The sequence below is a fragment of the Vanessa atalanta genome, chromosome 23 (assembly GCF_905147765.1).
Source record: "Vanessa atalanta chromosome 23, ilVanAtal1.2, whole genome shotgun sequence".
NCBI lineage: Eukaryota > Metazoa > Arthropoda > Insecta > Lepidoptera > Nymphalidae > Vanessa > Vanessa atalanta.
The window spans coordinates 6,265,370-6,276,196 of NC_061893.1; the positions used below are offsets into that span (position 1 = coordinate 6,265,370).

The 10,827-nt window shown below is 28.3% G+C and overlaps 5 protein-coding genes across 5 annotated transcripts in view; 1 reads left to right on the forward strand and 4 right to left on the reverse strand.

Moving 5' to 3' along the window:
• Positions 1 to 322, reverse strand: part of LOC125073197 (equilibrative nucleoside transporter 3) — a 36,326-nt gene extending 36,004 nt beyond the window's left edge. The window contains exon 1 of the mRNA XM_047683924.1: positions 148 to 322. The gene's annotated coding sequence lies outside the window, so the exon portion shown is untranslated. The remainder of the gene's footprint in view (positions 1 to 147) is intronic.
• Positions 323 to 1,014: 692 nt separating this feature from the next.
• On the forward strand, positions 1,015 to 2,204 carry LOC125073202 (transmembrane protein 80-like). Its single transcript, XM_047683929.1, has 2 exons — positions 1,015 to 1,428; positions 1,543 to 2,204. The coding sequence occupies exons 1-2, from the start codon at positions 1,188 to 1,190 to the stop codon at positions 1,734 to 1,736; spliced, it is 435 nt and encodes a 144-aa protein (XP_047539885.1). The 5' UTR covers positions 1,015 to 1,187; the 3' UTR covers positions 1,737 to 2,204.
• Positions 2,205 to 2,580: 376 nt separating this feature from the next.
• Positions 2,581 to 4,035, reverse strand: LOC125073198 (gastrula zinc finger protein XlCGF17.1-like). The gene has a single exon (XM_047683926.1). The coding sequence runs from the start codon at positions 3,953 to 3,955 to the stop codon at positions 2,870 to 2,872; it is 1,086 nt and encodes a 361-aa protein (XP_047539882.1). The 5' UTR covers positions 3,956 to 4,035; the 3' UTR covers positions 2,581 to 2,869.
• Positions 4,036 to 4,752: 717 nt separating this feature from the next.
• On the reverse strand, positions 4,753 to 6,022 carry LOC125073201 (zinc finger protein 675-like). The gene has a single exon (XM_047683928.1). It carries the CDS (start codon positions 5,902 to 5,904, stop codon positions 4,876 to 4,878), a length of 1,029 nt encoding a protein of 342 aa, XP_047539884.1. The 5' UTR covers positions 5,905 to 6,022; the 3' UTR covers positions 4,753 to 4,875.
• Positions 6,023 to 6,641: 619 nt separating this feature from the next.
• Positions 6,642 to 7,864, reverse strand: LOC125073199 (zinc finger protein 555-like). Its single transcript, XM_047683927.1, has one exon. The coding sequence runs from the start codon at positions 7,765 to 7,767 to the stop codon at positions 6,730 to 6,732; it is 1,038 nt and encodes a 345-aa protein (XP_047539883.1). The 5' UTR covers positions 7,768 to 7,864; the 3' UTR covers positions 6,642 to 6,729.
• Positions 7,865 to 10,827: the final 2,963 nt, after the last annotated feature.

Below are 10,827 nucleotides of genomic sequence, written 5' to 3' on the forward strand. Positions count from 1 at the left end.
GAAGAAAGTTTCGTTCAAAAGCATAGTTCTTGTTAAAGTAAATTAAAAACCTTAAAATCGTAAAGAATGTCTCATTACAACGTGCTTCAAAAAAAAGCGCATGGTTTTCATTTTTTATAGGTAGTTTTCTAAAAATCGAACACTTACCAAGCCCTCCAAATCAACCAAAGCGTCTTCGCTTAATTTTTAACCATCCATTAATTCACAAAAAAAAATATTAATCATAATAAATTAATAGGTTACTTTGACTACACGTGCACCTATATAAAACACGACCGCCCGCGATCACGTCGTCGTCTTTCGTTGTCTTGACTTTACTAGTGAAGTAGTGAGTTAGTGACTACAATATTTTAATATTTCATAATTTTAAAGTTGCCTGCCTGCCTAGAGCCTATTGCTTTGAGTATTACCTAGTATCAAAATTATACAGTTGGTATAGATAGTCTTAATATACTCTGTTACTCTTTCTGGTTTTTTGTAATAGCTATACTTGAGAATGTTATGGAGTGCAGAGATAAGAATAAGTATCTTAAACTATAAAAAGTGTACCTCAAAATATATGAAACTTAGATGGCGCTACTAGAAGCTAAGGGATATGAGGTGAAAAAACATGCTAATACTCCTTAGAGCAAAATTGAATAAGAGAGAAAAAATTACTTCGCCTTTAATAGGCGTAATTTTCAAATTATTTTGTTAGTAAAAATTAAAAAGTCGTATTATTAATAAATGCATTAATTTCACGTATACGTTATAGCTGCAGTCGCACCCAACGCACACAAATTAAGACACTTTTTCCATATGAGATTCTTCTTCTTATTTCTATTTATTAGTGTTGTCAACTGTTAAAATTAACAATTTATTAATATTTTTATATGATTGAAGTAGTTAATGAAATTGTTGATCATGATCATTTATAAATCGGGTCTCTCATTCAAAACGAATGAATTCCTTTGTAGGTCCATTAATACGAAGAGTTAATAAGTAAATTTTATTTGATAATGGCAAGAATATTTCAGACCTCAAGTAAACGGAAACGTCTCTTCTTAGTCTGTCATCAAACCAACACCCTCGTTCTATTTTTAAATTTTTGTTCTAAATTCTAATTTTTCACAAAATCTTACAAAACCTCTCTCATTAAAATTAATTGTAACAAAACCTGTAAACTACTTTTCGTCAATTTTTGCATTATGGTAAATTCAAGCTTAGCGTATGAAATACTTTTATACATCAATTCTTTTTACTTCGGACTATTCGCTACGTGTGAATTAGGAACACTAATCTTGAAGTCTGTATTGATCGGAGGAAAATATGATGATATATATCATAAAAGAACAAGGTTGGGACAAGATTACGGTGTACTAGTAGCCCTTTTTATCGTCGAAGCTGCTAGACTTTTTTTGGGTCGTAAGGGAAGTCTGAGCGAAAGAGGTAATCATTAATAATCTATTTTTAGTTCAAATATTAAAGCCTACATTATTCTTTATTTTTTATATCATTAATAGTCTGTTAACATACAGTTATTATTTTTTTGCTTTTTCACAGATGTCCCAGTAATGTTTTCAGTACTTCTGACTGTTCCTTCAATAGGAGGCGTTGTGTACTTACTGAAATGGCAAGTAGTTATTTTAAGAATTGAGTACATTTGGTGTACACTCATGTTATCATTACAAATGCTGGAATTCATGTTTGCGTCCATGTTTATAGTCACAATGTGTAGAGGTCCTTCATATGATTAATAAATTGCTATTTGTGTCTAGTGGTCCAAATTAAACTACTTACTGTACACCTATACATATATCCAAGTTCTAGTATTTTTATAGATGAGACAATGTGCCTGGGACAAAATAAAGTCACCAAACAAATATTTATTTGATATGATAATTAAAATAAATACTACTATGGTAGATTTTATATTTATATAAAATAAGAGAAAAACACACTTTTAAAGCAACAATTATTGCTTTCCTTAAACTTAATTATACCATATATTAGTTAAGACTTGAATGTTACTAATCTATTTACATATATTTAATATTGAGTGTATAATAGTTATAAGTCATTATTTATCCTAAATATGCTAGACCAAGAGTTATAATACAATGGGCTGATAATTATAAAGAATGCAATTAATAAAAATAATAACCAATATATACAAACTTAAATTATATTCAAAATGTACTAAATTTTTTATCTATTAGATAAAAAAAAATACTTTAACTTTAATATGTGTTAATTTTTTTGAATATCCATTATGTTAATTTCTATTTAACATGTAAAAGATATCATCTATTGTTGTCAGCATAGCTCTTTTTCTATATTTACCATAAATTAAATATGTATCTTTCTGTTATGTTGTATATGATTAAGAAATACACAATAGACATAAGAATTAACATATTACTATGACCATAGAATCTTTGGATAAGATTTTGTTATTGTTTTACATTTTTACCAAACATAGTCCCTAATTAAAAAGTACAGGAATGTTCCTATAGAACTATTAATACATTATACATTGCCTAGATGTATTATCCTACCCCTGAGGATATGTGATTATAAGTGGCCTTTTTGTAAGCCTTACATATATAGCATTCTTCCATTGTAAATTTATAATTGAGATGTTACACCAAAGATTTACACATTTAAAAAATATATTTAAGAGTAATTTACCCAGTAATTAAAATGTATCTGTATATTGTATATTTATTGCTACAAATGTTAAACGAGTTATTAAAGGATCTAGTCAAACAAAGCAGTATTTTATATAACCCTATTATATTATATGACTAGTACACATACATACTACATATATTTTATCCTAGATGTTTGTTTTGAGTTATATTTTTATAAGTTTTTTTTTTTCTGTGATCTATATTTTGTATTCAGGTTGCAAATATAAAGGCATTCGACCTTTTGCCATTTTTTCTCTTTTATGTACTCTGAGTTCATGTCTCATTAGGGCTTTCCTAGTACCATACTTGTTGCCGCAGGTTTTACATCCATAATTTTTTATTCCTACATGATCTGACGTAATGTGTACAGCCATATCATGCTTTGTATAAAAACCTCTACTGCATTCAGTACAATTAAATGGTTTTTGTTTATTATGTGTTAATAGATGCCTTTTTAAATTGCTTCTTGTTAAAAAACTTAATTGGCATTTATCACATGAAAAAGGCTTTTGCCCTGTGTGTGTTCGCATGTGAATTTTCAAAGACTCTGGGAATCTTCCCCTGTAGGGACAAATTTTACATCTAAAAGGCAAATCAAAATTATGTAACTGTAGATGGCGAACTAAATTATCCTTTCGATACATCTTTCCACAAACATCACATACAAGATGTGTTGCCGATTGATGACGAGCTAAATGCTTTTTATACAACTGTGTCGTTAATAAACGTTTGCATACAGGACATTGGATGCGAACATTTCTATGTTGTATGCTACTATTGTGCACTACTAATTCATTCCAAGTTAAAAAAACTATGTTACAAATTTCACATTTATATTTTATACTTTTTATATTTTTGCTTATAATTCCTTTACAACTATTGTCACTTTTTAAACTCTCTGCATCATTAGAACACACTGACAGCTCAAGTTTTGGTATATCTTGTTGTCTAAGGACTAAATAGCTTTCTTGTGCTTTCTTTCGAAATAATATTGCATTTTGAAGAAGATTGTAACAAATATTGCAAAGATACTCTGGATAACTGTCTTCTTCAGATACCTCAATACCTCCGAATAGTCTGATAGATTCTATTAATTCTATTGAATTTGTACTAAATATTGATATTGAACCATCAAGCAAACAAATTCTGCATTTACTTTTTTTGTATTTTATTAAATCGGCGTCTCGTTCGTTTACGTGTTCCTTATCTAAGCCAATGGCAAGGCTTCTTGATTTACGATTTCTTTTTAGAATTTTTAATTTAAAAAAAGAAGACGCCATCATAGACCGGGTGTCTATCTTAATATTGTTAATTTTTATACTTTTATAAGTACTTATTATTATTATGATATTACAAATTTATATTTTTTAGCGAATTCGGCAATACCTGCAATTTATATTTTTGAAATTGTCAAAGTCAAAAATATCATTCGGTACCTATATTGCATGTACAGTTTGGGATTCCCTAATTTAATGAACTTAATTTTCTGTAAGCTATTGACGTGCTTATATCATAGAAAAAAAAAACAGTTTTTGATTTGATAGTTTTTATAATAATACAAATATTTCTAATTGTGTAACTTAGGTACAATACTTTTTATTTGAATCACAATACACTACTTATATTCTAGCCTACCTATTTAATCTATGCTCTGTAATGGAACTTGACCACTTTTGTATAAATCAAATCTGAAATTTTAAAAAAATAAACAGCACCATTCGTCAAGTAATATGCTTATAAAAATTAAAAAATAGTACCTTGGCTTGGTAATAATATTTGGTTTGCCTATTCCTCGCCATTATTTCAGTCGATTGGCATCACTGTAAGAGGTTGCTACTACTCCAAAATAAATACCCCAAAATGTAAAACAAAAATTTATATTTTCGTCGTAACTGTATATTCGTTTTAACAATATTTAATATAAGAATACCCGAACTTTATTTTTAATATATTTAAGCTTTATATTCAAAAGAAAACAACAATTATTGAGATAAAATAAAATTTTATTTTACAAATGTAACTTAATTTATGATGGTATCTAAGAAAAATACTTTCACTTAAAAAAATATATAATATTGGAGCAATTTAATAGTTTCTATATAATCTCACATCAATTGCTTAAAAACATATTTTATCCAATAGTCTTATAGCTTTAAGCTTATGAAATCATTTTTAAATACATCAAGAGTCTGGTAATGTATATTTAAGTATTAATTATTTGTGGTGGGTTGTATGTAAATCTCAATTTTTCTCTTTTATGTACCCGCCTTTGATGCTTCATCATAGCATTTCTGTAACCAAATGCCCGTCCGCATATGTTGCAAATATGACTTTTGATTCCCAAATGATCAACTTCATTGTGCCGTTGGAGTTTAAGTTTGGTATGAAAAGCTTTTTCACAAGTATCACATTTGTGCTGCGGCTCTTTATGTTTTAACAAGACATGACTATTGAAGTTTCCTTTAAAGAGAAATCTAGCAGGACATTCTGTGCACATATATCTGTATTCACCTGAATGTGTGCGCATGTGACTTTTAAGTCGTTCTGCATACCTACCCTGGAATGGGCAAAGTTGACACTTGTATGGATAATCATTAGAATGTCGTAGTTTGTGATTGTGGTAGCCCACTCTTAATCTGAATGTTTTACCGCAAATGTCACATATATATTTATGATGGTTGGGGTCATGCATTGTCATATGTATTTTATAATAAGACTTTCTAATTATTTTCTTACATGTCTGACATTGGACTTTTAAATCTCTTTTGTCTTTTTCTTTATTTTTTGGATTACTGATCGAGTCGAATTCTTTCTCACTGTTTGTTACATTTTGCAATGGTTTCATCTCAATAAATGGGTCATCCCAGTCATCACCGAGAACGTTACATGTTTTGGGTTGATTTTTTAATGTTTCATTAGTTTTTTTTGCTATTTTTCTGAACATAATAGCGCTTTTTATGAACTTATAGCAAATGTCGCACAAGTAATTTGGAAACGTATCATTTTCATTTATATCTATGTTTGCAAATAGCCTTAAAGCTTCTGTGATATCGTACGTATTTTCGACGTCAAAAATACATACATGACCATCCTTGAGACAAACTCTGCACTTGGAATTTTCTTTTATTATTTGTTTTGATATTGGTGCATTATATATATTACTGAAGTATTCATCGGTATTACAGTATTTTTTATTTTTAGACATTTTCATTATATAGTAGGATGTCACCATTTTAAATGTGTAATTGTATACTTAAGTTATTTACGTATTAAAAATCTTAAGAAAAGATAATAATAAATTATATTAATGTTTTATTTGTTTTTAAAACGTATGAATGACGTTAATGTCATAATATTAATGTTTTGACAATTCTAAATATCGTAAATCGTTGTTATAGATTTAAAAACATAACTCTTAAAAGAACGTTACGTTGTACGTATACGTTGACGTATAGATCAGCTAAACAAATAATTATTTTTTAAAATTTATAAAATTCCCATAGAGTACCATATGCTCCAAGTTAGTAAATATAAAATATCGAGTTTAGAATTGTTAACTATGTCAATGTGCCTTAAGAATATTGTCGCTTTAATTAATATGAAATGAAATATGTGCAAGATAATTTATATATTTTTCCTGCAGTACATTTTTTTATTTTTAATTCCTGTTTTTATTTTAAATCAAATATAGGTACTTTTAAATAATATTACCCAACCCACTAAAGGCATTGATACAATTCATTGCTTTATCATATAGGTTTAATGTAGTGTGGTCAGGTAACTGTTAGCTACCAGGCTACCACCTATTTACCGGATTTTCTAACACTAAATGACATGATTTGGTTGTGTCAAAAATCGAGAATCAATTGTTTCCAAGGTTTAATAAAAAAAATACTCAGTTACTATTATTTTAATGTTTTACATACAGGACTCAAAAAAAGTATCATATCAATCACAATTCTTTTTATCCTATTAAATCTTTTCACACATAAAATTATAAATTTTCTATTTATGAAAATGAAACATTATATTAAGCTTAAATTAAAACATCTGTTGTTTAATTCTTATTTTCAACTTGTAAATATGATGGCATTCGAGAAAACATCATTTTCTCTCTCTTATGAACTCTTCTTTGATGTTTCATCATTGCATTTCTATATCCAAATGTATTACCACATATATTGCACACATGTGTTTTGATGCCCAAATGATCCACTTCAAAGTGTCTCTGCAGAGCTAACTTTGTGTGGAATGCTCTTTTACAGGCCTCACATTTGTGCTCTTTTTCTTTGTGCTTGTTTAATATATGACTATTTAAATTACTTTTAAATAGAAACCTAGCTGGACATTCGGTGCACATATATCTGTAATCACCTGTGTGAGTTCTCATGTGCGTTTTAAGAAGTTCAGCATATTTGCCTTTATATGGGCAAAACTTACATTTATATGGAAAGCCATTTTCATGACGGAGGCTGTGATTATGGTATGCACATCGAAGTCTAAATGATTTACCACAAATATCACAAACATACTTATGATGGTTAGGATCGTGCATTGTCAAATGTTCCTTGTAATATGATTTGTTTACAACTTTATTGCACACATAGCATTGAACTTTAGAGATAACCTTCATTTTGCAATTCTTGGATTGATTTCCTGAGGTGACAGTTACTGGCCAATTTCTTACTGGGTCTTGGTTTGCAATTTCTTCAGGACATTCATGACAGTCCAGCGATACATCAACAGCTTCTTCTTTGATCGGAGATTTTAAAAATTTATCAGTTTGTGCTGCTATTTTTCTAAATAAATTAGCTTCTTTTATAAACTTATAACATATCTTACAAAGATGTTTTGGGAAGTTATCTTCTTCCCTGACCACTATATTACCGAAAATTCGTAAAGCCTCAATTACATCGCAACTTCCTGAACCATATATTGGTACAGAACCATCCTTCATACAGATCCTGCACATTATACGGTCTTTATGGTATAATGTTTTCGAATAAGTATCGTCCCGCAGGTTACTATAATATTCATGAATGTCTGTATTTTTTCTATTTCTTGTCATTTTCATAATATAATACGCGGTAACCATATTGTTATTTAAAATAGTATTTTAAATCCTTTAAAATTATCTGCAAGTCGATAAATTTTAAATTCTAATAAGTAATCACGTATTATACAAGCTTTTGTTTTTGTTTGTGAATTTGTTTGACACAAATTTGACAGTTATACAGGAGTACCAACTGCTCATATAGTTGCATTATGAATGCATATTCCATTTCATGAATATATTATCGTGTAGAAATTTTCCTCAAATTCTCTATCTAATGTGGTTGAAACATGTCTTTCTAATAGTATTACACCAGGAACATAACAACTAATCTAAAATCGGACATCGTCGCAATATCAGATGTCATCAATTTGATGTTGACGAATAAACATTTTCACCGCATCTACAAAACTAAGTACGATAATATTAAACTCATGAAATATTCGCCTTATCTCTTTTTAACTTTGCAGCCATCTTACAACCCATCTGTTAGAAAGAGATGACGCTAATGTTAAGCCGGTTTCGTTATCACATTCGTTTCATCTCTTTCTCACATAATATCGTACAATGAAAAGATAAACAAAGACAGGGCGACATCTAAAATCGGATGTCAACACTGATATTTAATCCAAATATCCGTCACACAACCGATGTCACAAAATTTGGATATCGCCCTTGCCTAATAGATGTGTGTATACTCAAGCGGATCTGCTAGCGGTAAAGTCGGTTTTTTTATGTAGTCTTTGAGCAAGTCGATTGAAAATCTACTAATATAAATATAATGTAAGCAAGTGGGCATAAAAGCGTTAAATTTTACATAGGTGTTCTTAAGTCATGAAGATAAGAGATTAAGATTAGTAAGGATTTATTAAAAAATCATTTACTGTTCATTGGGAGCTATATATGAGAGTTCGACAATTTAGTTATGAAAGGTATGGCAATTGGTTTTTAGATTTCCATTTATAAATAAACACTGAAGTATCAAATTTAGAAACAAATCGGTTGCTCTCTTTCTCTTAACATGACTCTTGTTTCATAAAAAATCGATCATATATTTTTTAAATTCTCAAGTGACTTTGTAGGATAATAGTGCATATACTTAGACTTAATAATAAATTATTATTTAAAGTGTATTGTTACTTAAATAAGGTAGAAATAAAAACACAGACAAGTTTTCTTAAAGCAATTTTATCTATAATAAAATAAATAAAAAATAAACGTTTTTAACATAAATACAATCACAGACAAAACAAACGAACTGGAAATTAAAATAATTATTCGAATTGCTACATTGTAATTTCATTCATTGCTATTTACTTTAAACATTTTCTTTTATAACTGCATACGTTTTCTAAATCAATAAAGTATTTTCTTTTGTACATTTTTTGTAACAATGTCAAAAATATGACTAAACAAATCACAATACAATTTTTTTTATTCTAATATAAATTATAAAATACTATAGAAGAATTATATAAATAATATTGTAATCAGTTGATTTGTATATAATAAGACAGTAGTTTAAAATATTTATAAATTATTCAAATCAAACAAAAATTATTATATTAAATTCTCGAAGCAATTCTATTATAATAAAAATGACTACACCATTTTTTTTTGGAAAGGAAGATAATATAATTCGTTATAGTTATATTATATTTTCGTTGAAATATAATTGAATATAATGTGAGACCACCATATAATGCTATTATAAGTTACAAACCGTTCTATTTTATTACACATACAAAGCTATATACGTCTACGCGTGCTTAACAAATACGTAACTAAAATGTAGATAATATTTTGTTCATGGATCTTTTTTTTATTTTAGGAATTTAATAATTTTCAATGAAGTCAACATTAGCATTGTTTATATAAAATATAATATGCATAAACAAAACGAATACTATCGTCAAATCGAATGGCAGATGTGAAAAATATAAACAAGTTTGACCTTGAATGGACATTACATTGGTCGAGCTCTAAAATAATAATCGTTAGTAATCATTAAGAATTCTTAAAAATCTAGAGTTTTAATGTCACCGTACGTATTATCAGAACTTTGGAAGTAATATTAAAGTGGATATAAATTGGTAATTGGAATTGTATTAAAAACAAAGATATGATGATCAAGGACTGTTTTTTAGTGTATCATACAGCAGAGGTACCACATGAAAAATGTTAATGAAAGTTTTGTTTATCATTACTCCTGCCTTCGGAATATAATACATTAATAATGAGGAGGTCGACTGATTTTAGTTATTTTCAAGTCAACTTGCTGGTTCTGATTATTTTGTAAGCAATCTCAACAATAAATTGACAGGAATAAATAGTCAGGTATCTTTTGACATTGCATTGATAAAAATTTATTAATATCGAATGTGTGAGTGTGACTAATACATACGTCATAACAGACTATATAGTTTTTTATATATTGAAAATTAGAAGCAGAACCAGATCTTTTTGAATAAAGCTTTGTTATATCATAACTGTATACGCATCGAAAAGGGATTGAAATATTTTCGTGTACATTTATAAAAGCACAATATACTACATTCTATAAATATTTTAAATAGTATATTATATATTAAACGGATAATACGAATATTACTACAAATTACATATTTATCGCTGTATGTGGCCTTTGCTTAAGAATAAGCTGTAAATATTTCATTCTAAAATACATTGAATAAATAGACTAGACCCCATTTAAACAAAACAGAACTACCATGAAATAATTCTGTAGCCTGGTACTAAAGTGCTTAGTTTTGATAATTATTATAGAAATAATGAACAGCTGTTGGTTGTTTTATGTCAAATATGACTTTTTTTGTAATATTATTGGTATTAGTAATATAAAGCTCATGTATTTTTAGCAATATAGTTTTATTTTTTCGAAATGATTTCGCAAAAGGCCAATTGTAATTCACAAAAAATGCACCAAAGTGCATGGCCCTTTTAGCACCAAGCAACAGAAATTATAGCGATCTTTGTAAATGTGACATAAATTTGGCCAAGTGTAAAACAGCTACAGATTATAAATACAATAAGAACTCGTTACAAACTATTCACTGATTTTTATATACTTTGGCATTTGAACAA